Source organism: Carcharhinus amblyrhynchos, chromosome 5 (genome assembly GCF_965287045.1).
Source record: "Carcharhinus amblyrhynchos chromosome 5, sCarAmb.v2.hapA, whole genome shotgun sequence".
Lineage (NCBI taxonomy): Eukaryota > Metazoa > Chordata > Chondrichthyes > Carcharhiniformes > Carcharhinidae > Carcharhinus > Carcharhinus amblyrhynchos.
In genome coordinates, this window is record NC_137328.1 from 2,046,989 (window position 1) to 2,074,128 (window position 27,140).

Genomic DNA, 27,140 nt, shown 5'->3' on the forward strand with positions numbered 1-27,140 from the left:
CTATGGAGCATCTGTAAAAGTTAAGAGTCGTAGCTGATGTGCTAAATTTCCTTAGTTTTCTGAGAAAGTAGAGGTGTTGGTGAGCTTTCTTAACTATAGTGTTGGCATGGGGGGGACCAGGACAGGTTGGTGATCTGGAAGCCTAAAGATGTGAAGCTCTTGGCCATTTTTACTTTGTCCCCGTTGATGTATGCAGGGGCATGTTTTCCTCTACGCTTCCTGAAATCGATGACAATTTCCTTCATTTTGTTGGCATTGAGGGAGAGATTGTTGTCTTCATTGCAATGTTAATGTATGTCTATTTGTGATATTCAAGAAACTTAAAGTTTTTCTGTAAAACTATAGTCATAGCATCCCTACAAGGCAGAAAGAGGCCATTCAGTCCCTCGAGCCTGCATCGTTAACAATCCTATCCCAGTCACACCACTAATCATCCTGACACTAAGGGACAATTAAGCATGGCCAATCAACCTAATGTGCACATCTTTGGAGTGTGGGAGGAAACTGGAGCACTCGGAGGAAACCCACGCAGACATGAGAACAACACGCAAACTCACAGGCAGTCACCTAAGACTGGAATTGAACCTGGGTCCCTGGTGCTGAGGCAGCAGTGCTAACCACTGTGCCACCCCACGATTTAATGATTTGATCTAATTTGTGAACTGGATTAACATAACAGGAAATTTTGAATTCTGGATGCATTTGCATGGCAGATGTTGACAGCCCTAGATGTACGTACAGGCATTCCTGGGGTGCACAGAGTGTTTTATGAGATGGGTGGTGGTGACATCTGCAGCACAGAATGGACTGGCCATCTCACCCATGAGGGGGGGAGGAGTGTGTGAAGGAACTCAGTGCACTTGGATACTTATTTTAAAAAAAACTAATACTCCACAGTCAACACTTCCATATCTGATCATAGAATTTTGGGTGGGGAGGTCCTTCAATCGAACAAGTTTAAGAATCATCAGGCTATAGAGTAATTACTCTCTCCAGCTGTTCAGTCTCTAACCTGGGAGTAGTTCATTATTGGACAGGTTTCCACGCTCCAGACTGATCATAATTGGTTAATATTTTGCACTTGCATCAGTGCCTTGTTTTCCAGTTTGACAGCAGGTGAAAAAACGCTCCCCTCTATTTGCACTGGACTTCTGACTGACAGGAGTATAATACTTAAAACTTCACAGGTGCTGCACTTTACAGAGTGCTGAAGGGCTATGTCTTAACTGAGGAACAGTTGAAGGAGAATGGATATCCTCGTCGTAACCCTGACAAGCCTGGAGCTGCTATAATCTCCAATGGTGCAACAAAGAAATACATTGCTGACTGTGAGTGCAAACTCCTCTCAATTTATCATGCTTAACTACAGGTGTTTTATTAAAGAAAAAGCTACACAATGCCATACTTCCTGTAAGTGTTAATCGTGCCAGTATGCATCCTTATGGAAACATAGAAATTAGGAGCAGAAGGAGGCCATTTGGCCCTTTGAACCTGCTCTCTCCATTTTGTCATGGTTGATCATCTATCCAGTACCACATTCCTGCGCTGTCCCTATAAACCCTTGATGTCTTCAGAGGCTAGTAATCCATCCATTTCCTCCTTAAATATATTTGTGACTTGCCTCCGCAGTTCTCTGTGATAGAGAATTCCACAGGTTCATCATCCTGTAAGTGAAGAAATTTAGAACCATAGAAAATTTACAGCTCAAACAGGCCTTTTGGCCCTTCTTGTCTGTGCTGAACCTTTTTTTTTGCCTAGTCCCTCTGACCTGCACTTGGACCATATCCCCCCACACCCCTCTCATCCACGAACCTGTCCAAGTTTTTCTTAAATGTTAAAAGTGACCCCGCATTTACCACTTTATCCGGCAGCTCATTCCACACTCCCACCACTCTCTGCGTGAAGAATCCCCCCCCTAATATTCCCCTTAAACTTTTCTCCTTTCACCCTTAACCCGTGCCCTCTGGGGTTTTTTTCTCCCCTAGCCTCAGTGGAAAAAGCCTGCTTGCATTCACTCTATCTATACCCACCAAAATCTTAAACACCTCATTTTTTCTCCTCCATAAATTTGTCCTCATCTCGGTTCTAAATGGCCCAACCTGTATCCGGAGACACTGACTCCTTGTTTTGGACATCCCAGCTGGATGAAACAACATTCCTGCGTCAATCTGTCCAACCCTGTCAGAGTTCTTTATGCTTCAATGAGATCCCCCTCTTGTTCTCCTTGTCTGCAATGAAGGCAGAACAAGTGAACCCAATCTCACCTTGCATGAGTCATAATATATGCGTAATAAATAGTAGCTGTGCTTGAGTGGAAATAGCTTATTCAAACTCTGCAATAATTATTCATGAGTCAGATCTATCCAGTTTCTGCTCTTATCTCAATTGCTGTTGACCCCCTCATCCGTACTTGACATTGTTGCCTAGGTAAATAAAGCTGAGTTACAGTGAACTATTTCCTAGTGTTCTTTTCTGTCCTGGTGCCCCTCCAGATTGGATTATTCTTGCACTGTCCAGATCAGTTTCTGATTCTGCTGTAAACCTCAGCTTGTCCAAAGCTCTGCTGCCTTAACCCTAACTTGCCCCAAGCCCTGCATGCCCAGTGCTACCCAACATTGACTCCAGATTCTCCAATGTAAATCCCTCCATGTTCTCCTCTATCTGTGTAATCCTCAATCCAATCCTATACCTCCAAGATATCTCCCTTTGCTCAATTTTGAACCTCTTGAACATTACTTGTTCTTGCTGCACCGTAGATGATTGTTCAGCTGTCTAACTGCCTCTCTCCAGTCTCCCCTTCCTAACCCCACCTCCTTCTCTATCTCTGTTCCACTTCAAATCCAGCTCATTTAAGCCTGGGTGCCCCACCTCCTCCATCTCAGCACTAACTTTGGTCTGATAACTGAAGAACCTCAGAAAATTCTTTATATTTAGATAGCACCATTAACAGAATGCTGTGCAATTTTCATTTTCTGATCATTTCCGGTCTGCTATTTAGTATTTAATTGCACTAAATTAATTATATCTGTGCTTGGCTTGCTGTCTGTCTAATAACCATGTACCTAAACCCATTGTCCACTAGATGGTGGTATTGGCACATACACTAAACCATTAATCATTGCACATGTTTTGGTCATAAAATCCTTACAGTGCAGAGAGAGGCCATTTGGCCCATTGAGCCTGCACCAACCATCTTCCCACCCAGGCCCTATGCCCATAATCCCACACACTTACCCCACTAATCCCCCTGACATTAAGGGGCAATTTTATCATGGCCAATATACCTGACTCGCACATCTTTGGACCGCGGGAGGAAACCCACACAGACACGGGGAGAACATGCAAACTCCACACAGACAGTGACCCAAATCAAACCCGGATCCCTGGCACTGAGGCAGCAGTGCTAACTACTGTACCACCGTGCTGCCATGGTCAGTTCCTATTGAAATGCATTTCATTGAGTCGGACTCCTGTCAATTCTGTTCTTATCTGGATGTGAGTGCAAAATGTTTTCCATCCAATTTCGAAGCACAAGATAATGCAAGTCTTTTCCTAATGTCATCCAAGCAATATTCAGAATAGAGAATCTGCTTCAAACTTTGCTACCTGAGATTTTACACACCGACGCGAGGAATTTCAAAACTTGTGTTAAATGAGATGATTGTTTCTACAATTGAAGTGTTGGTGCAGACCCCATGAGCTGAGTAGCCTCTTTCTGCACTGTAGGGATTGAGTTTAAATGTCATCCTGTTATAAACCTTGATGTTCTCCCAGATAAACTAATCACTGTGATACCTTTCCATTAATTGTACTGATTTGTGGTCCACCTTTTTTGAAAACATTATACTTCAAGACACAAGGACACAGACTAGCACACTTTCCTAAATTAGTTTTAATTTGCTGAGAAATTGGCTGTATCCCAATGAAACTAGTGAATGGTGCTCTGTAATTACAGTCACTGAAAATGAAATGTCTAATCACAGGATTGAGACTGAATTTAAAATTGTTTGAGCTTATTTCTGGGTTAGTCATCAAGCTGCTACTCGAGGTGAAACATTTCTAATGCCTTTTTTTTTTAAAAATCCATCCTAAAATGCTGCCTGATTTTGCACTGGTTCAGGGCAGGTTTTGTGATCTGAAAATTGCATTGAAGAAATTGAGTTTTTTTTTAAAATCACTCTTCCTAACTGCGTACAGTTTGAATTAAGAAAGCTGACAGCATTTGAAACTGGAACTCTGGGCCTCTTTAATATATCCCACATTTCCAAGGATACCTACTCGTGCCTGATGTGTGAAGAGATGGTAAACGTTGATGTCTCTGCAAGAAACCATTTTGGTTCTAGTGACTTTCTTAATAAACCTGCGACAGTAATATTGAGAATCCTTCAGTAAGAGTTGGTCAGATCTTGATAGTATGATCTAATTTCCTTCCGATCTTATTGTCGCTTAAGTTTTTGAAAATTTTAGTTACCCCTCCCCCCGCCCCCCCCTTAAACATCTGCAGTAATAAGCAACAGAATTTTGGCTGATGTAATTAAAGACAATTTATATCTTTGTCAGCAAAGTGATGGCAAGAATCACATGCCCTGCACTGTCTGGGACAGACGGAATGTCCAGGGTATTTGGTGAAGTTTAACCTACACTCCAACATCGTTTCATTTTGGCATTAGTGTGAACATAAGGCGTTTCACTCCAGATGTGATTCTATTGACTGACAAAGGAAGCTTTATTAAAACATGTTTTATTTAACAACACAGTTAAAATATAACAACATCAGCATGTTTTTTACTAATTGCAAAAACTTATTACGAGATATAATTATCTATCCAATGTAAACAACCCCACAGACTGACACCCTTCAGAATCAACACACAAACAGATGCTCACATGGGTGCTGTTTCCAGCCTTTTTAACTTCTCTGGACAGATACAGAAATACACCTGTCTCCTGACTCTATACAGCAGCTTCCAGGGAAAGTGACTTACTTCCTAGCAGGTGCCAGTCTCCAAACCGAGAGGGAGAAAAAGGCACAGAAAACTGTCTAAAAATCCTAAGCAACAACTCTCTTGATTTCTCCGTGGAAACCCAGTCACAAGATTTATCCTGTCAGTCATAGAATTCATATTGTGCAGGAGACGGCCATTCAGCCCATCAAGCCTGCACCAACAACAATCTCAGCCAATCCCTATCCCTGTAACACACTTGCTCTGGTAATCCACCTGCTACTAAGGGGCAATTTAGCATAGCCAATCAACCTACCCCCCACATCTTTGGACTGTGGGAGGAAACCGGAATACCTGGAGGAAACCCATGCAGACATGGGGAAAACATGCAAAATCCACATGGTCACCTGAAGCTGGAATCAAACCCAGGCCCCTGGTGCTGTGAGGAAGCCGTGTTAACCGCTGTGCTGCCCAATTAAACCCTACTCTGAGAAATCTCAGCCGAAAACGCTAAAATAACCAAACTGCATTAACCCAGATTAAAAGAAACATTCCAGGAATTGGGAAGAATTTTGCTTCTGCAGTATCAGTAGAGGCTGCTGAGTACAGACACGGTGGCACCTGTTAATGGAAATGATTGCTGAAACATGGAAAATACATTTCTCCTGGGTACAGTATTGCCACAACACTGTAGGATCAGCAGTTTTGATTAATGGTGTTTATGTTGGTATTATAGAATCCCTACAGTGCAGAAGGAGGCCATTCAGTCCATCGAGACTGCACCAATCACAATCCTACTCAGGCCCCATCCCCATGAATTTACCCTTGGTAATCCCCCTGACACTACGGGGGAATTTAGCACAGCTAACCCATCTATCTTTGGGCTGTGAGAGGAAACCAGAGCACTCGGGGAAACCCATGCAGATACGGGGAGAATGTGCAAAGTCCACACAGTTTTTATAAATATATAAAAAGGAAGAGGCTGGCTAGGGTGAACGTTGGTCCCTTAGAGGATGAGAGGGGGACCTAGTGGTAGGGATGGGGAAATGGCTGAGGTCTTGAATAACTTTTTTGTTTTGGTCTTCACGGAGGAGGACGTGAATAATTTGCCGGATGTTAGAGATGGAAAGGTGGTAGGACTGGAGGGTCTCGATGACATTATTGTTACTAGAGAGGCGGTGCTCGACAGACTGGAGGGACTGATTGTGGACAAATGTTAAAATGATTAAATGTTAAAAATGTTAAATGATTGTGGACAAATGATTGTGTAAAATGTTAGAATCCGTCATCAAGGAGGAAATAGCAAGGCATCTTGAGGGGATCTGCTTGATAGAGCAGACGCAGCACGGTTTCGTTAAAGGGAAGTCGTGTCTGACAAATTTACTGGAGTTCTATGAGGATGTGTCTAGGGCGGTGGATAGAGGAGAGCCGGTGGATGTGGTCTTTCTTGATTTTCAGAAGGCGTTTGACAAGGTACCTCACAAGAGGTTATTGCAGAAGGTCAGGGGGCATGGAGTTGGGGGTAGGGTGTTAGCATGGATAGAGGATTGGTTGTCAAATAGGAGGCAGAGAGTGGGAGTCAATGGGTGCTATTCGGATTGGCGGATGGTGACTAGTGGAGTGCCCCAGGGGTCGGTGCTGGGGCCTCAGCTATTTACCATTTATATAGATGATCTGGAGGAGGGAACCGAGTGTAGGGTGTCGAAATTTGCTGATGACACCAAAATTGGTGGAAAGGCAAATTGTGCGGAGGGTGGGGAGAGTCTACAGAAGGATCTAGATAGGCTGGGCGAATGGGCCAGGAAATGGCAAATGGAATTTAATGTTGGCAAGTGCGAGGTGGTCCACTTTGGTAGGAATAATGGTAGGAAGGACTATTACTTACGTGGAGAAAAACTGCAGCAGGCGACGGTGCAGAGGGACCTCGGGGTCCTTGTGCATGAGTCGCAAAAACCCAGCTTGCAGGTGCAGCAGGTGGTCAGGAAGGCGAATGGGATGCTGGCCTTCATCGCGAGGGGGATTGAATATAAAAGTAGGGAGGTCTTGCTGCGGCTGTATAGGGCATTGGTGAGGCCGCAGCTGGAGTACTGTGTGCAGTTTTGGGCGCCGTACTTACGCAAGGATATTTTGGCCTTGGAGGGAGTGCAGAGGAGGTTTACTAGGCTGATACCGGAGTTGAGGGGTTGAGCTATGAGGAGAGGCTGAATAAACTAGGCTTGTACTCGTTAGAGTTTAGAAGAATGAGGGGAGATCTCATTGAGACGTATAAGATGATGAATGGGATGGATAGGATAGAGGTGGAGAGACTCTTCCTGCTCAAAGGATAGTAGGACTAGGGGGCACAGCCTCAAGATAAAGGGGGAGCGGTTTAGAACGGAGTTGAGGAGGAACTTCTTCACTCAAAGGGTGGTGAATCTCTGGAATTCTCTGCCCGTTGAAGTGGTGGAGGCTACCTCGCTAAATATTTTTAAGACGCGGGTTGATGGGTTTTTGACAAGCGAGGGGATTAAGGGTTATGAGGAGAGGGCGGGAATGTGGAACTGAGCCACGACAGATCAGCCATGATCTTACTGAATGGCGGGGCAGGCTCGAAGGGCTAGATGGCCTACTCCTGCTCCTATTTATGTTCTTATGAAGCTGTAATTGTACTTGGAGGGGTGGGGGTCCTGGAGCTGAGAGGCAACAGTGCTAACCATGTGCTGCCCCTGAGGGTTAGAAAGAAGGATTGGGATGACACCTCGACAGTTGCACGATTATGGAGTGATGTACAGGAATTTGAGGGTGGATGGATTACGAAGAGTTTTGAGATGGAGTGGGGATACATTTGTCTTCTACCTGCTGGCTAAGGCTATATCACACACTAAATCTGTATCTTCAGAACACAGACAACAGATGAGAAGTATTTTTGTTTTCAGTCTAACAGCATAATCGTTGAAAGCTGGAAATGATTCTGAAGCATTAAGATAACTGGTTCAGTCATTGAACTTTTTCAATAAAAATACCCTGACTATAAACTTGCCATGCAATCATTCTGGATTCTTTTTATTATTTAAACCCCTTTTCATTAGGTTGGCAGTTAATCTCCATTCTGTACTTGATGATTAATAAAGGATGATCTGTTTAAATATTGTATAAACAAAGGATCAACTTTATATGACAGAATATCAGAATAATTCCAACATCAAAGAGCTGGGACAATTAAATTGTTTCAAAAGGAAATAAAGTTTCAGGCTCCAGGGACAGTGGAGAAAGGGATTGACTGAATTGCTGTATAAAGAGCCAGTATGGATTTGGGCCAACTGGACATTTCTGTGCTGTTATGTCTATATATGAAATATAGAATTGCCAATGCAAATTCTAATCATCTAAAATAATACGTAATTGTGAAAGGACCTGTCACCAATCAATATCTGAAAAGAGAAAAATGATTCCAGTTACATAAGTTTTGGTTCATTAGATGTTGACCTATTTTCTGTGTCCTCATTGGGATTGCTGTGCTCTGTGCAAGAGACCACTCTGTTAACCCTCCGAAAGTCTCTTCTTATTAACATGCAATCCTTGGATGAATTTTTAAATCGAATGGAGTTTTAGGATCAACATTCCTGACTGGGAGTGGATCCAATGAGAGGTATTCCCAATTAAATCCATGTCGGGGCAGACAGGAACGCTGGCATCAGATGGGAAATTATTGTTACTCCACTGCTGCCCGCCATGTTTAATCTGCACTGCCCTTTTAGCCTGTGTTCTGTCTCAAATGGTTTCTGTTTTAATGCTTTCCATTCGCGAATGGTTAAGATTTGAGTTTGTGTGGTTTTGCAACACTATGTTTTTTTTGAGATATCTTTGGTACTGAATCATAGAACCCTACAGTGCAGAAAGAGGCCCTCCAGCCCATTAAGTCTATACAATCCCACCCAGGCCAGTCCTCCACATCCCTACAGAATTTACCTGCAAATCCCTCTAACCTACACATCTCAGGACACTAAGGGGACAATTTTAGCATGGCCAATCAACCTAACCCGCACATCTTTGGGAGAAAACTGGAGCACCCGGAGGAAACCCACACAGACACGAGGAGAATGTGCAAACTCCACACTGCTAGTAAGTATCTTATCTGTGCAAAACATTAAAGTTGTAATTTTTTTAACTCCATTTAAGCACTGATCCAGGCTTGCAATCGGTGTGGGAGATCATTCTCTGTGACGCCTGAAGGAAGTTATATCTCCAAGGAGGAATGCACCCATCACTGGGGAAGGATCATTAAACGTCAAGGTGAATGTTGTGTAAAAATCCATTAGAAACTGCACAATTAAAGTGCTATTTTACTGAGGTGTACCTGTATGGAAAATATCTCTAAATTCTCAATGCAAGATTATGATATGACAAACCTTAACATAATAAAAATATATTGGCCCAGGTTTTTCTGCTGAAACATTGAGTTTAATGGAACTTATTATTAATAATGATTGAACTATAATTAAATTGTCAGCAGCTTTGGGGGAGAGTGAGTTATGAATTGTCACCTGTTACTGGATGAAAACAATGGCACATCATCTGCCACATCCCGTTAAATCTGCCACAAAGTTGGGGCTGGTATTGAACAGTCCAAGGATTTGTTTTTTGTGATGCCGATCAACCTTTCAAATGCTGAAAAGGGATAGTTTAATCTCTGGATTTTCATTCCTGCAGCAATTGGATTTTCTTAAACTTTCAATTTAAAATATTTTCTTCTCGATCCAATCTTTATTACCCCAGATTATTTCTCTTTCTGTTCGATTTGACCAATTCATCTGCTTTCCTTCTGTTCCTTTACTCTATTCTTAAATCTCTACTTACAGTAACAGTGTTATTATGGTCCTCAATGCTCTGTTGCCCTCACTGTGCTGTTATCTGCTCGCTCCCAGCAAGTTGTTCTGGACAAATTCATTGCGTTGAATGATGAGGGTAAATAGTCTAGGGCATTGTGAAATCTGAATTTCTGTTATTTAATTTTTTACGCACTAATTTGACAAATCTCTGTCCTCTTTAACTAGCTTGTATACACAGCAACTGAGCTGTTTCTGTCACAATCTATAGTTTGTAAAATGGAATTCGCTTCTAAGTTGCGAAGTACTTTTTGGTTAATTGAGGATAACCACCCTCTTGGTATTTGTGGTTAACTTCAAAGGTTCCATCTTGGAGTTGTTGTAATGATGCTGAGTGAAGTCTCCATTCCAATGTCCAGTTGCTGCTTCTAGAATACAAAACTTGACAAAAAAAAAACTTGTGATTTTTATCAAACAAATTGTTGTTTTAATTCCAGTGTCGGGTGGCTGGGACGCACGATACAGTTGCTGTGGAGGATCCCTGAGCTCGGCTGGATGTCAGGTTGCGAAGGTATGAAAATAAACCCCAACAAATCCAAAGAGCAAGCTGGTTTAGAGCAGAATTGATGTTGTGTTTTTTTTCTCTCTCTCAAGAATGGGGTGGCACAGTAGCACAGGGGTTAGCACTGCTGCTTCACAGCGTCAGGGGCCTGGGTTCAATTCCTGGCTTGGGCCACTATCTGTGTGGAGTTTGCATGTTCTCCCCATGTCTGTGTGGGTTTCCTCTCACATTCTGAATGACGTGCTGGTTAGGGTGCATTGGTCCAAACAGGTGCCAGAGGTGCAGCTACTTGGGGAATTTCACACTAACTTCATTGCAGTGTTAATGTAAGCCTTACATGTGACTAATAAATTAACTTTAACTTCAATGATTTCCCAGATTTTGGAGGTAGCTATGGATATTTCACCAGGGAGTATACACCTTGCCTCACCATTACTATTTGCAATCTCTCCACTCCCTCTGTTTTCAGACTATTTGCTTGTTTGGCATCCAGTCTTGGATGAATTGAAATATCCTCCTCCCTATTACTTATGTGGCGAAAAACTGCAGCAGGCGACGGTGCAGAGGGACCTGGGGGTCCTTGTGCATGAGTCGCAAAAACCCAGCCTGCAGGTGTAGCAGGTGGTCAGGAAGGCGAATGGGATGCTGGCCTTCATAGCGAGGGGGATTGAATATAAAAGTAGGGAGGTCTTGCTGCGGCTGTATAGGGCATTGGTGAGGCCGCAGCTGGAGTACTGTGTGCAGTTTTGGGCACCATACTTACGCAAGGATATTTTGGCCTTGGAGGGAGTGCAGAGGAGGTTTACTAGGCTGATGCCGGAGTTGAGGGGGTTGAGCTATGAGGAGAGGCTGAATAAATTAGGCTTGTACTCGTTAGAGTTTAGAAGAATGAGGGGAGATCTCATTGAGACGTATAAGATGATGAATGGGATGGATAGGATAGAGGTGGAGAGACTCTTCCCGCTCAGAAAGGATAGTAGGACTAGGGGGCACAGCCTCAAGATAAAGGGGGGGCGGTTTAGAACGGAGTTGAGGAGGAACTTCCTCACTCAAAGGGTGGTGAATCTCTGGAATTCTCTGCCTGTTGAAGTGGTGGAGGCTGCCTCGCTAAATATTTTTAAGACGCGGGTTGATGGGTTTTTGATGAGAGAGGGGATTAAGGGTTATGGGGAGAGGGCGGGAATGTGGAACTGAGCCACGACAGATCATCCATGATCTTATTGAATGGCGGGGCAGGCTCGAAGGGCTAGATGGCCTACTCCTGCTCCTATTTCTTATGTAAGACCAAAGTCATTGTCTCCAGCCTTCATCACAAACTCCATTCCTTAGCCACTGACTCCACCCCTCCCCCCCCCCCCCTCCCCGTCTACTCGCTGTCTTAGATTATACATGCTCACAACCTTTGTTTCTTAACTGACTAAGCTTCTGGCCAACCTTGATGCCATCACTAAGACTGTCTACCTCCACCTCCCATAACGCTGTTGATCTCTGCCTCTGCCCACCTGATGCTGAAGCCCATTTGTTATTTCCATATTTGACCATTCCACTGACCAGCACCGCCACCCTTCCCAATCCTCAACTTAAGGCCACCCAAAAGAGTTTTGTACCTTGCATCTTATTATCTTTGAACCACTGGGTTGCACGGGGATAATATCATCATCTTTTGTCTGATTGACGTTGAGGATCTGGAAGTTTATTGTTGATGTTAAGTGAACAGAGCGTGGGCATGTTTTTGTAGGATAAGTTTTTGTGCTGAAGCAGCTCCATTTACTCAGACTAATCTAATCTGTGTTTCTTGGTCCAGAGCACTATATAAAATGGAATTTTATCTCTCTGAGCATTTGGTACTAATTATCATTGTCCTTTGTGTAGTTACATGTCTACATTCGAAAAGAAAACCTTGATGGTTTTGTGAAAACTTTCCTTAAACTGCTCCCACTTGACGGGAATCCTGGTGTTTACGCAGTGAGCTCTGAAATAGTAAGTGAACGTCGATGTCCCTCAAACATTATATTCCTCTTTTTATGTTGTAAATTAGCTCAATACTTGGATCAATTAGACACTAAAGCTGCTATTGATAATGATCATAGGTAACTGGCAGTAATATAAGGACGGCACAGTGGTTAGCACTGGAACCAGGGACCCAGGTTCAATTCCAGCCTTGGGTGATTGTCAGTCTGTGTGGGTTTGGGTATTCTCCCCATGTCTGTGTGGGTTCCTCTCTCACTCCAAAGATGTGCAGTTTGTTTATTTGGTTTGACCTTAAAAGAGGCCAAAGATGTGTAAGTTAAGTAGATTGGCCATGCTAAATTGCCCCTTTATTGTCAGGCTGATTAGCAGGGTAAAATCCATAGGGCTACATGGATGGGATTGTTGGTGCAGGCAGTTTGACGGGCCAATTGGCCGCCTCCTGCATTGTTTTTAGGCTTCACTCCAGTGCTTTAATTTGTCACATTCCAGATCCATCCACGCTAACTGCTCCCACAACACATTTGTTGACCGTGCCCACAATGCATTGTTCCTCCTTGGCTTCCCTGATTTTGACATAAGCTGTGACTATCGCCCTCTCTGGCTTCATGTCCCTATTTCCATTTTTGCCTATCTGATTTTTAGCTAGAACAGTTCTACCAATAGCTTCTCTTGCTGTCATCCTTAGAATCCCTCAGAACTATTCTTTCTTGCATTTTCCTTCATCTCACCAACACGTTGGCTCTTGACAACAACATCTGGAAGCAAGAGCTGAGCTTCAGCATCTAGCCTGAAAATTGGTTCCACTCTTTATTGCCTAGTACGATCCAATTTGTTTGCTTAACATCTAGTCTTCAAAGAATTGCAAATTTTCATGTTTAAGTATCAAGTAAAACTGAAGTCATCGAAACAGCAACTAAAAAAAATCCATTTCCTCCTCCTTGGCTACTGGTTGAACCAGTCTCTTTGTAAAGAGAGTCATTTTGAACCTGAGCTGAGTTCGCAATGAAGCGGGGCAACAGTTAGGGTGCTGGTGATGGACTCTGTGCCCTTGCACCAAGTGGGTCCAGCACTTCACTATCTAGAGGCAGAGAGCAAAAGATGTTTATCTGCCAATGGAATTGATGGATATGGGGATAGAAGATGGAGTGGAGGAAGATCAGCTGTGATCGTGTTAAACAGTGGCGCGGGCTGGAAAGGGCCAAATGGCCCTTCTGTAAAGTGCTAATGCCTGCATTCTTCAAGGATAGAATTGACCCAAAGTGATGAGCAATATTGCTTGTACTCTGAATTTCCATCTGTCTCTCCTTGTTTCAGTGCTACACTAAACAAGGAGCAGAGCTGTCTCGCGTGAGTGTGATCAACACCAATCTCAAAGTGGTCTACGATGTGTTTGTTAAACCTGAAAATGAAGTGATTGATTACAACACCAGGTAAGCATCATTTTTGTAAATCACTGATATTCCTGTTTTAATATGTGAAGGAGAAATATCCAAAAATACCACGTGTGTTTTATTTTGTTTTAAAGTCAATGTTGCTCCCAAAAGTGTTCTTGAAGAATTGAGCTGACTGAAAAATATTTCTGTTTTCAACAAAAGAATGACAAATGTGTTGGCAGAATAAAGTGAGAAAATATTAAAATAAGGGGTCAATGTCCCAATTGGTAACTCAGAACTGAGAATGTGCTGGATTTCAGGTACTGCCGTTTGGACTGTGGGTAGTTGATGTAATTTTGGGCAGGGTCAAAGATCACTCCGGGTACAGGAATAGACTGGCACGCAAAGCAGATAATTTGTCAGGCTTCCACGTTGTGTAAATGCAGCACCTAACCAAATTGCGCAGGTAGGTTTTTTGTGTTTCAGTTAAAATTGATGGATAGCACAATGCTGTTTTTGAGACACTACTGTACTTGGTACAAATTAACAATGTTATCATGGGATGATTCCTCAGCATTGTATAACTAAATTATAAATTATTAACAAAATGGTCATGTATGTTTAAAAAAAAATACTCATCCTATCTATACCTCAGAGCAGCATGGTGGCACAGCTGCCTCAGTGCTAGGGACCCAGGTTGGATTCCAGAGAGGGTCACTGTTCGTGCAGAGTCTGTACGTTCGTCCCGTATCTGCATAGGTTTCCTCCTACGATGCAAAGATGTGCTGGTTAGGTGGATTGGCTATGCTAAGTTTTCCCCTCTGTACCCAAACAGATGCTGGAACGTGGTGGCTGGGAGATTTTCACAGTAACTTCATTGCAGTGTTAATGTAAGCCTTACTTGTGACTGATAAACTTCAAACTTTAAACTTTCCTCATTCCTGTACGCACCACGTTGAATGCACCAATTGAACTCTTGCTTTTCGTAACCAAAACACCTGCTCCTTTCAGTTAATGAGAGTCTTTGTAGTTTGTCCCTGATTATTTTTAAACTTCCAATTTACAGGTTTTCTGGTGTGACTCGAGAGGATTTGATGAATGCAAAAACAACGCCCTCCGATGTTCAGTCTGTGTTACTGGGTATGCTCAGTGCTGATACCATTTTGATTGGCCATAGTTTGGATAAAGACTTGCTTGCACTCAAGGTAAGAGTCTTTAAATTGCAGGGAAATTGAAGAACTTAAATGGCTTTTTAAGCAAAATGTTAAAACCTGTCCAATATTGTTGGATTTTTTTTTTAAATGCTTTCCAAGATGTGCCAGTATTTTCTAGAGGGCTAGAGCTTTGCTACAGTCTATAACTATAGTAGTTAGAGTATGATACATCACCTGTACCTATCCTGTGAAAGCTGCTATCTGCTGTAATCCAATAGTTTCCAGAGATGTTTAAGATTTTGCTCTGAAACATTGCCTAAGCAGCATCTTTTGGATATGTTGCATTTGGGGAAATAGCCCTGTGTTCTATAAAGCGGGAATGCTATCATTTAATCTGCAGGAATGTCTGGACATTCAGTCCTGACTAAGCCTACACCATGGAAGCGAACAAAGAACAACACAGCAAGGGAAATAGGCCCTTCAACCCAACGAGCCTACGCTGCCATTTTAGCATTAAATGCCCCCCTCTACCTATGATGCTATGTATGCATTTTAATTATTTTTATCTACTTAAAACTTTTCATTCCCTGGCCTCCCATTCATTGACTCCACCTTACAGTTCTCAAATGATTAACTTCTTTTTCTTATCCTGCATTGTGTTTTTAAACTGCTTTTCCTAGTGCAGTATTCAGAAATATCTGAGCTCGAACGTACTAAACTGTTAATTCTGTCAAAGAAATCGGAAATTCTTTACGAATACCGTAACCGTCAATGAAACCCCAACAGTCCGCGTCCAAATGAAGTGAATTCAAATGCTGGGGCAATTGTTAATCCTTTGCCATCTGTTAAATGACCTTTTTCCAAATAGATTACTTTATGTAGATTGGAGGAGGCCTCCACTCCTTTAGCTTAGGAACAGGATGTGGTGGGGAAGTAGCTTCAAATCCCTGTCTCACCAACCAAAGCAAGGTTTATCAATTTTAAAGAAAAAGGACTATATCCTTTAAATATTTTCTGTTTTAGTATAATCACAGAGCCATAACTTGCCTCCTTTCATTTAGCTAAAATGTAAGCATTCGTTGAATGAAAATCTGTGGCCTCTAACTCCCAGAGTTCAGCATTCCTGTTACTAAATCCAGAAATTGAAGCACATTTTGCGTTAAGTTTTGAAAGTTTTTAATCAGCTTCTTTGTCAAAACAACCCAAATCCCATTCAATTTAGCGAATGCTGCTGATGTAACCCATATTCTGTAGTGAGAATGAAGGGAAACTAACCTTGGATTAAAGGTACTGGCATTGTATCTTGTTTCCTTAACAGAGACCTGAACGGATAATCTTGGATGAAGCAGTGGGCTAAACCTTCTCCATCTAATAATACACCTATAGCTTACACTGAAAATACCTTGTTAAACAATGTTGATAAACTATGTAAAGTGTGAATTTACATGTCTACCTATATAGACAAGTCAATGACATAAAGAACAGTATAAACTCCTATCAAGGCTGCACTCAACTAGAAAGCGACCCTTATTGCACCTTCTAAGTAGAAGAAAGATTTTTGTTTTTCACCCTTTTCATTGGATCTTGCACATTTGCATCCACTTCTTATTTAAGGGTGATGTTATTGTTCCTGCTTTCAACAGATTCCCAGCACAACCATTCCACATAAGCTGGGAGGGCTAAATTTATTTAATTGAGTTGACATTTCCATACAGCTTGGTCAGTTCTCTGCTTCAGAAAGACAGTGCGCTCATGAGTGCACTGTTCCTGGTGATCCTCTGTCCTTTTTTAGTTTTTATGGTAAACTTACTTTAATATGGTCGCGCGCTCTGAGTTTTGTTTTCGTAGACTCATTGCCATGTTGGGTATAATTGGGTTGGAGGTATTGGATTTTCTTAATTAGTATCCTCCCTGAGTTGTGCCCAGTTTGATTTGTGTTGGTAATTGGTTGTGAATGATCTGCGTGTTGGGGATTTGTTGATATTGACAAAATAGTTTGCGTATTTTAAAAACCACTTTTAACTAGTTTAAGCCTCATCTTTATCATTATCATCTTCTCACAATGAATGACTCTATTGGGCAGTTTGAAATTTTTCAACATGTGAACATGATCATGGCTGTTTTTATGCATCTTTATCAGAAACTGTATGCCACAGCCAAATTTAGAAAAGAGTTTATTTTTAACCACACTGCATCTGCAATAAACTGTAAGCATTTAGTAATCTAGCTCTAGGCATGCGGAGATTTAGTTAATCAGATTCAGTGTGAACTCAGGTGGGGATTTTAGGAATTACCAAATACCTTGGAGTAGGTATTTTCCAGAAAATCCCTAAAACAAAATGCAAGGCGGTGAGTAAAGGCCTCTTATAGACTTGAGAGTCTGAAGATAATGGTCAGATTTCATGAGCATACTTAGGCTTTAGCTGAAGCTGAGCGCTAATTAACTCGTGGCCTGATGGCTCACTTATCTTGATTAATGGAATGAAATCATCTTTATGGTGCCCTGGGAGAATAAAATTACTATATTTAATGTTTAATGAAAGCAGGCACACAGCAGGGTCATAAGACCCTACCAAAGTTGTTGTTGATGTCAAAGTTACTTGCTCAACTGAAATTTAATTTACCATGCTGTTTTTACTGTGAGCATTAGAGAATACAATACTTTCGTTTATATGCTGTCTGTACTTGGGAATGGGTTTTATGTTCAAAGGTACATTATTGTTGGGATTTGAATGCTTTCAGATAGAGCTCAGCTACGTACAACAGCTACTTGCATTTATATAATGCCTCTTAATGTAATCCAACAAAGTTGGACTCTGAACCATGTGTGGACAAATGAGGACAGATGACAAAGCTTATTCAGAGGTGGATTTTAAAGAATGTTTTAAAGAAAAGAGATGCAGAGGTTTAAAGTTGAGGGTGCAGGCAGCTGAATGGATGGCTGCCAGTGGTGGTGTGATTCAGATCAGGAAACTGCCTTGGAAGATATGAGCGTTGTGTTCGGAACAGAGATAACGAGGGTTGAGGGGGTGCAGAATGAAAATATTAAAATTAATCATGTGAGTAAAGCACAGGGCTGGTGGGTGAATAGGGTGTGACTTTGGGTAGGTTTAAATTTATGGAAAGTGAACGAATAGTCTTAAGTGCTGCTAACATTGTTATTATCCCTGCTTCCTTTGCATACCACAACCATGCAACATGTACCAGGACGACAATATTGAATGATGGACACCTTAGCACAGAACGTTTTGAGTAATCAGTCTAGAGGTAATAAGTAAGAGTCAGAGGTTTACAGCCTGGAAACAGGCCCTTTCGGCCCAACTTGTCCATGCTGCCCTTGTTTTTAAAACCCCAAAGCTAATCACAATTGCCTGCATTTGGCCCAGATCCTTCTGTATCCATCTTACCCATGTAACTGTCTAAATGCTTTTTAAAAGACAACATTGTACCCGCCTTTACTACTACCTCTGGCAGCTTGTTCAGCTTAGTAATATCCTTTCTATAATAGTGACCAGAACTACACACAGTATTTCAAGTGTGGCCTTACTAATGTCTTCTACAACTTCAAGACATTGCAACTCCTGTATTCAGTGTTCCCACTGATGAAACCAGGCATGCCGAACGTTGTCTTCACCATTCTGTTTATCTGTGACTCTACTTTCAAGGAGCTATGAACATGTATTCCTAGATCTCTTTGTTCTATGACACACACCCCAATGCCCTACCATTAACTGAGTAAGTCCTGACCTGGTTCAATCTCACCTGCATCACATTTGTCTAAATTAAACTCCATCTGCCATTTGTCAGCCCACTGGCCCAATTGATCAAGCTGCAATCGAAGATAACTTCCTTCACTGTCCAATACGCCATTAATCTAGGTGTCATCTGCAAACTTACTAACCATACCTCCTATATTCTCATCCAAATCATTAATATAAATGACAAATAACAGTGGACCCAGCACTGATCCTTGAGGAACACTGCTGGTCACAGGCCTCCAGTTTGAAAAACAACCCTCTACAATCACCTTCTGGCTTCTGTCAAGAAGCCAGTTTGTATCCATTTAGATACCTCCCCTGGATCCTGAGAGGTTTAACCTTGTGCAACAACTTATCATGCGGTACCTTGTCAAAGGCCTTGCTAAAGTCCATGTAGACAACATAACTGCACTGCCCTCATCTACCTTCTTGGTTACCCCTTCAAAAAACTCAATCAAATTTGTGAGTATGAGGAACTTTGCAGTGGATGAGTTGAGACAGAGCCAGATGATATGAAGATGGAAATAGATGGTATTTGTGATGTGGTACGCAGTCTGAAGCTCAACCTTGCTGTCACACTGACTTATGAGCCATCTGATTCTGACAGGTACCAGGGAGAGTGCATGTGATGTGGGTGCAAACAATAACTTCACTCTTCCCAATATTCACTGGAGGGAATTGCTGCTCACTGCTGGGTGTTGAATGAGCTTTGTGACAGATTAGAGGGGGTCAAGAAAGGTGGAGGTATGGGATAGCTGAGTATCACCAGCATACATGTGGGTTTGTAGATCAAAACTCCCACAGCCTACAGCAGGGTGTTCTTGTCCAACATTATCAATGTGATAATTACCCAGTTCCTGCACAAGCATCCTGGGTGAGTTTGAGTAGATTAGAGGTGAGCAGGTGTGAGGCTCATGAAAAAGATTGAAACTACTCAAACTGGAGACACGGGTCAGGGAGTATCTAATGAAGAGAACAAAGAGATTGATATTTGGTAAGAGTTCTTTTAGCACTGAAGGTGAAAGATGGGAAAAGCTTTCAGTAGAATTATTTAAAAAGGAATGAAGGGGGAATTGTCAACACAGCTGACAATGAATAATGGGTTAAAGATCTTGGTCTTAGAGAAGGGAGGGTTTCTTGGATATCTCATAGGCAATAGGACAAAGTATTAAAGAAAGGAGTAAGTAAATTATTGTTTCTGTGCAACCTCCTTCAATACTTCTGTAAAGAGGGAGGGGTTCTACTGTTTTATGGGGTGTGGGTGCTGGTGACAAGACCAGCATCTTTAAATGCCTTTTCCTGGCCATTGCAGAGGGCAGTTAAGAGATAACCACATTGCTGTGGGTCTGCAGTCACAAATAGGCCAGACTAGGTAAGGACGGCAGATTTCCTTCCCTAAAGGAGATTAGTGAACCAGATGGGTTTTTACAACAATTGATAGATTCATGGTCACCAATCACAGAGGCTAGTGTTTATATTCCACATTTATAAATTCAACCAAAATTCCAAAGTGACGGCATTTGAACCGTTGTCCCCAGGGAATTGGATGACGAGTCCAGTGACGTTGCCACTACGCCAATCCCCTGTTCAATATGATCAGTAGGCTATGAAAGATGAACAATGCCAATGTGGCACTGCTGGGCTGTGTACAGATAACTTATAATAAACATATAAAGGCTGGATAGGTGGGTTGAGGAGGAGGGCTCCGCATCGCTTAAAAAGAGAAAATGTTGGGGACCCTCAGCATTTCTGGCTGCATCTGTTGAGAGAGTTGATGCTTTGAGTCCAGTATGACCCCCGTTCCAAAGTAAAGTTGTATTGGGCTCATTAACTCTGTTTTTCTCTCCACAGGTGCTCCAGATCTACTGAGCTTATCCCGCATTTTCTCTTTATTTCCAATATCCAGCATCTGCGATATTTTTCTTTTGATAAGAAATGTTTGGAGGGGAAGAATTGGGATTAGACAGAAACACAGAAACTAAACACAGCAGTAGGCCCTTCAAACCTGCTCCACCATTTGTTTTGATCATGGCTGATCATCGAATTCAATATCCTAATTTCCCCCTCCCCCATATCCCTTGAGCCTTTTAGCCCCAGGAGATGTATCTAATTTCTTCTTGAAATCAGACAATGTCTTTGCCTCAGTGACATTCTGTGGGAGTGAATTCCACACAGTCACTACCCTCTGGGTGAAGAAATTTCTCCTCGCCCCAGTTCTAAAGGTTTACCCTCTTTCTATGATCCCTAGTTCTGGACTCCTCTCACCATTGGGAGCATTCTTTCTGGCCATAACCTGAATGTAGCTAATTGAAATAATACCCATGAATTAAGGTTGTTCATCACAGCCCCTCACTGTGATAGTGTAACAATATTAGCCAAACCAAACACAGTAACAGGTCCATGTAGCCTGGATGGGGGAGGTACATAAGGGAGGTTCAAAAAGTAGCTGGTGGCAGCTCACAGTTATACTGCAGAGTTATGAGACAGGGTCAGCACCCTCTCTTTGGCTGGCAGCTTCTAACACTTTAAGGAGTGCTGATTTTGAATGGTGGAAATTGAAGATGGATGTTCCAGAAGGTCTGGTTGGGGGCGATAGAAGTGTTCTGAGCAAGTATCAGCATGGAGAACAATTTGGAATATTCAGAGAGGTTGAAAAATAGCCCTATCCTTTCACATTGGATGCCTTGCTGATGCTTTCTATTGGGATCCTGTTCCCAGCTGTGAATCCTATCTCCACCAGTCCCTCAGCACAGCATATCCACTTCAATAACTACAATACTGGACACTGCCTTATCTAGTTGGGTGCAGATTATTCTGTTATCCATCTAGTATAGGAGAATGTTAGAGGTGCCTTTACGTGGTGAAAGTATAATAATAATGTGAATTATGTTGAGTAAGAAGTTTATGCTAGAGCTTTTCTTTGTCCAGAGAGACATCTTTTGCCCTTTCTCATTAAATTGTTTTTCTTTCCAGCTTATACACAACATGGTCATTGACATATCTGTCGTGTTCCCACATTCCTTGGGGTTGCCCCACAAACGGGCACTCAAGAGTTTGATGGCAGATTACCTCGGCAACAATGTCCCCATCAATGGTAAGTCACTTTAAGAGCATTAATGGGAGCTGGAGGAGGCCATTTGGCCCTCTTGGGCATGTTCTATCATTCAGTAAGAACATGGGCTGATCTCCTAACTCAACTCCACCTTCCCATTTGGTAGAGAGACCAACACTGTGCACAGTACTCCAGCTGAGGTCTTATAAAATTTCTATATACGTGTAAAATATCTTCACCCTTGTGCTTTAACCTCTTTGTAATAAAGGCTTAATACTTGCTGTGTCTGATTGTCAACTTTGTGATTTGTACACAAGTACACTTGGGTCCCTCCGTATACTGATGTTTCCCAGCTTCTCAGCATTTAAAGTAAATAAATTCTGCCATTCTATTCTTCCTGCCAAAATGGATAACTTTATGTTCTTTCTTGCCTGCTGTTGTATCTCAAGATGTGGGTATGCCGGCGTTGGACTGGCGTAAACACAGTAAAAAGTCTGACAACACCAGGTTTTAGTCCAACCTATTTATTTGATAATATACTCGCTTGCGAGTATATTATCAAATAAATAGGTTGGACTAAAACCTGGTGTTGTCAGACTTTTTGTTGTATCTCAATGCAGCCTCTTTGTATTATCCTCCTCAGTTTATTTTTTCACCTCACTTTTTCATCAGCAGACCTGGATACATTACTCAGCCTTTTCATTTTCCATCATTGAATTGGATCGTAAGCCACGGTTCGAGCATTAGTTTGTGTTACACCTATACTGTCTGTTAACCAATCCTGAATCCATGCTAATAAATCACGTCATCTCAAAATTAATGGAGAAAATAATTAAGGAGCACCACATTTACAACAATAAGCAATATATTGTATGAACAAACAGATTTTTAACTACAAGGAAGGCAATGGAAAAGGGGGAACAGGCAGGAACATGGAGTTGAGGCCATCAACAAATCAGCCATGATCTTTATTGAACAGCAAAGCAGGTTGAATGGTGGCTTATCTTATTCCAGATAATGCAATCCCAGCACTTGAGAATTCACGTGGTGATCTTCTCCCTCAGTTTTGCAATGAAATTAATATGACACTGCATTTATATAGCACCTTTTAACATATCCCAAAGCATTCATCAGGTTAAATTGGACACCACCTGAGCCATATGAGACAGGTGGCCAAAAGCTTGATCAGACTAGTAGGTTTCAAAGAGCATCATTAGAAGGAAGGACAGAGACCGGAATAGTGAAGGTTAAGGAGGGAACTCTAGAGCTTCAGGTCAAGGCGGCAGTTTCACATTCTTAGCTTTAATGAAGCAGGTCACAAACGCAAGAATAGGCCATTCAGCCTGCTCTGCTGTTCAGTAAGATCATGGCTGATTTATCGGTGGCCTCAATTCCATGTTCCTGCTGGTTCAACTCCCCCATTTCCATTGACTCCCTTGTGGATCAAAAATCTGATCTCTGCCTTGAATAAATTTCGATGCTCTCTGGGAAGAGAATTCTGTAGGTCCTCAGCAAATTTCTCTTGATCTGTTCACTGGTATCTCATTTAAGATTAATTCAGACTCCCCCAGAAGGTTAAACATATCTCAATATCTATATTACCAAATCATTTCAGTCAGACCACCTCTCATTCATCTAAACGCCAATGGGTATTGGGCCCAACTTTCTTCATTAGATAATCCCTTTCATTCCTGGGACCAGTCGAGTGAACCTTCTCTGAATTCTTCCTAATTGAATTGTCTCCTTCCTTGAATATGGAGATCAAAGCTTGCGCATAACTCCAAGCAACACTTCCCTACTTAAAATTTTCTTTCCCTTTGCATCTTCTAATTGCCTTTGCTTTCTATACCTGCCACGTTTTGTGTTTCACGTACCAGGGCATCCAATTCTGCATCTCTCCATTTAAATAACATGCTGCTTTTTATATTTGCCCCACTGCAAACAAGTTCACATTTTCCCATATTATACTCTACCAAGTTTCTGTCCATTCACATGACCCATCCAAATCTCTGTAAGCTCCTTGTTCCCTTGACAACTTGCTTTCCTATCCATCATTGTGTGATCAACAAAATTAGATACCACACATTTCATTCCTGTGAAAGCTCAGAGGTACAGATTCCATTTCTGACCAGCATAGATAAAGACACTTCCAAATGTTAATTGCTTTTGCATGCACGGCAGCAGTAGAGAAACAACAATTGATTTGCAGAGTTGAAAGAAAGGGAAAACGACCAGATTCTCTCCGGTATCTGGAGGTGCCAGTCTCTGCACATTGGCACAGAGCTGGCCTTGGCTCTGTCTCCATACCCCACGTGCTCGTACATCCGATCAAAACACCTACGAGCAATAAACCTTTGGCAGAAATATGAAAAAGCTCTGTTACGTGGAGAGGTTAAAGAAGCTGGAATTGTTTCCCAGAGCAGAGATTGCTCAGGAGGAAATGGTCAAAGTCATAATACTGTCTCTGAGAGCACATTATAATTGACAAAGGGGCAGGTAAACATAAGACACAGGATAAGGTCGTTTTTGGTTGATCTTTACCTCAACCCTCCCATATCCTTCAATTCCTGAGTATGTTCAATAGCAACACTGAAGGGAATTGGACAAATTTTTGAAGAGAAAATAATTGTAGAGCTGTGGGAGTGGGACCAGCACTAAGAGTTAGGACAACCATGATGAGCAATTGACCTTCTCTGCTATATCGTTCTAAGTAACAAAAGATGATTTGATCAAACAAAAACACAAAATGCTGGAAAATCTCAGCAGGTTTGACAGCATCTGTGGAGAGAGAGTAGAGCCAATGTTTTGGCCCTGGGTGACAGATCTTCCAGCATTTTCTGTTGTTTCAGATTCCCGCATCTGTGGTAAAGCAATCCTTTCACGATGGGGTTATGGGGGAAATGGGGGTTAAATTTGATTTGCTTTCTTCGTTTCTTGTACCAGTTGAAGGTGCCGATAAGGGGAGGGCATGCATGGAGCTGATGATGTGGAGAGTGAAGCATGATGGGAAAGGCAGGAAGTGGTGAGATTACATGGAAAAGCTGTCCGAAGATTGGCCCAAAACCTTCCAACTCGCAATGCCCCAGTGGATGATGATTCGTGAAACACTCTGTCCTGCCTGATCCATTAGAAGAAAATATTTGAATTTTGCATGCATCTCATTCTTGTTTAGGGTAAAAAATGGTGATGATAAGACAGTGGGTCCAGTTTACAAAATACAATGGAGCTTTAGCCAGTGTACCTTTTTTCTAAAAGACCTTTTGAGATTAAAGAGTTGTCAATAAATTACATTTGAGAGAGGCGCTGCATAAATGTGCGAGGGGCCTGATTTTTGATCTGCTTGTGTGTTGAAGGGTAGTTGGTGTGGTGCAGCGTACGCTAACCACCATGCAATATAATCATCCTAATGAGGATCAAAAATGTATTGTTCATTGGGCAAAATGCGTATAAAAACCAAAACAATTTTCCAAAGCTGTAGCTCATTTTTCATTTCCATTCCTGTGAACGGATAGGGTGAGGGACTGTGCTGGAACATTTGGCATAACCCCTAGTCAAGCATTCCAACTTCTCTTGGTAGAATCATAGTAGTTATTCTAAAACAAAAGACATTCACTATGGTTTTTTGTTTGCTTAAACCATGCTGTAATCTGGAAAATAAATCTGATCTGGATACTTCCATGGTGTGAAGTACAGTAAAACTGAGGAAAATGTTTTACAAAAATTGTTTCATTATTTATATGAATCTCTAATGGATGCTCCAGGATGTAAGTTTTGTCAGTCTGTATATATTCTTCATACTCCGCTCTGCGTACCTTGAACTCCAGGTTGTGTTAATAGAATGATATCAAAACATTGATTATGTTAGTTGGAAGTTACTGATGTGCTGTTAATCTTCCAAAAATAATTTGGACAGGGTTGTATCTACTTGTAAAATGCACAGTACCTTGAGTAAAAGCAGTCCTGTATACTTTGATGAAGAGTTTTTCCCTTGTGTGTGTATAAAAAAAAAAATCCTTTTGTTAACTTGATGCTCGACTGCCAAATAATTTGCAAGTGTCAAATTGCAAATACTTGATGGATTCAGATCTTGATGTTTCAATATTTTGGCAAGGAGATGGGCTATTAAATGTATTAAAGCAGTTTGGTATTTGTCTTTTTAAAAGTATCTGCCAGAAATATTTTGCCTGTTCCTTTGTTTCATTACAGTTCAAACATTTTGTACTTTAGTTTTCTTAAAGTGAAGTACAGCCTTTACAAATCTCAGACACAACACATCTTCCCCTATCCAATCAACTACCTTGAAGAGATGTAACGCTCAAATATATTTAACTGGATGATTTTTTTTCCTGTACTCGAAGTGATGCTATCGAGAGTTAAAAAGCCACTGCGCCATGTAATTCTCTTCCTCAATCCCATCTTTCTTTGTCTCTCTTGTGCTTTTGTCATTGGGCTAAATATTCTAAATTCCCATTTCCTGATTTGGATTGTTACTCAGAATTATCCCCCCACCCCCGCCCCCAACCCCTTGAGCAGTTTGGAAAAATGAGGGGGAATCTCTGAAACCTATAACATTCCCACAAGACTGGACAGGGTAGATGGAGGATGTCCCCAATGGTGGGGTATCCACAACCAGATGGTCACACTTGGGATAAGGGAAAAATCTTTTAGCACTGAGATGAGGAGAAATGTCTTCACCTGCAGAGTGGTGAATCTGTGAATTTGCTCACAAAGTTTAAGGCCAAAATTTTGTGTTTTTTTTTTCAAGGTGTGGCCCTTGTGGTGAAGGGGATTGAAGGGGGTGGGGGTGGGATCAGATTAAGTTGGATAATCCACTATGACCATAAGGGCTTGAAATGTCTTATATTCTATGTTTCTACTTTCCTGTAGTAATGTGGTGCATTTATACAACAGATTTCCTTAACATCTGGTAAGCCAGAGTACTCCTCAATGAAGATTGTCAGGGCAATGACTTGTGATATTTTTGTAGGATTCAGAGAACGCTCAGTTATTACAACAGTGATGATAAAGTTCCTCCAACTGTGTGTGTTCTGGGCCCTGGGATGTAAACTTAGTGGCTCTTTGTAATAAAGAAAGGGGCAATGCACCCATTTTTGAGGTTTCAGCAGGTTAACTTCAATCTTAGACAATCACCATATTTGATGTTTAGGAGCAATCATTTCAAATTCATAATGCTCCTATCAGGCATTTCTTAGGGGATGAAAGAAACCTCATTGTGGCCAATGTTCCATGACTCAATAATTATTGTTAGCTTGTTGCAACGGTAAAAACCTTTTGTGACATTAAGGGTTATAGATCTATGAGTGCACAGGTGAATTTACTTTCTCAGGACAGGTAACTGAGGTCAGATTAAGCTCTATCTGATGTGGGGGTTCCATTTGGTCTCCATTGCAGGTGTAATTTTTTCATTCCATGTAAATGTTCTGGAGAATTAGCTGTTGAAGAAAAAGATGTTGCAAAACAAGCTAGTATGCAGGTAATAAGGAAGGCAAATGGCATTTATT

At 41.7% G+C, this 27,140-nt stretch overlaps 1 protein-coding gene across 1 annotated transcript; it reads left to right on the top strand.

The window, feature by feature from the left end:
- The first annotated feature begins 706 nt into the window (after nucleotides 1-706).
- On the top strand, nucleotides 707-25,629 carry LOC145343358 (RNA exonuclease 1 homolog). Its single transcript, XM_080189574.1, has 9 exons — nucleotides 707-731; nucleotides 1,188-1,328; nucleotides 9,102-9,215; nucleotides 10,246-10,319; nucleotides 12,183-12,290; nucleotides 13,596-13,711; nucleotides 14,721-14,859; nucleotides 21,540-21,660; nucleotides 24,562-25,629. The coding sequence occupies exons 1-9, from the start codon at nucleotides 707-709 to the stop codon at nucleotides 24,642-24,644; spliced, it is 921 nt and encodes a 306-aa protein (XP_080045700.1). The 3' UTR covers nucleotides 24,645-25,629.
- Nucleotides 25,630-27,140: the final 1,511 nt, after the last annotated feature.

Bases quoted from the DNA above. Each gene is read 5' to 3' on its own strand.
- LOC145343358 (XM_080189574.1), top strand. From the start codon at position 707: ATGGCAGATGTTGACAGCCCTAGAT. The intron at 13,712-14,720 runs GTAAGCATCATT...TCCAATTTACAG, and splicing joins GTGATTGATTACAACACCAG to GTTTTCTGGTGTGACTCGAG. The intron at 21,661-24,561 runs GTAAGTCACTTT...TTCTTGTACCAG, and splicing joins CAACAATGTCCCCATCAATG to TTGAAGGTGCCGATAAGGGG.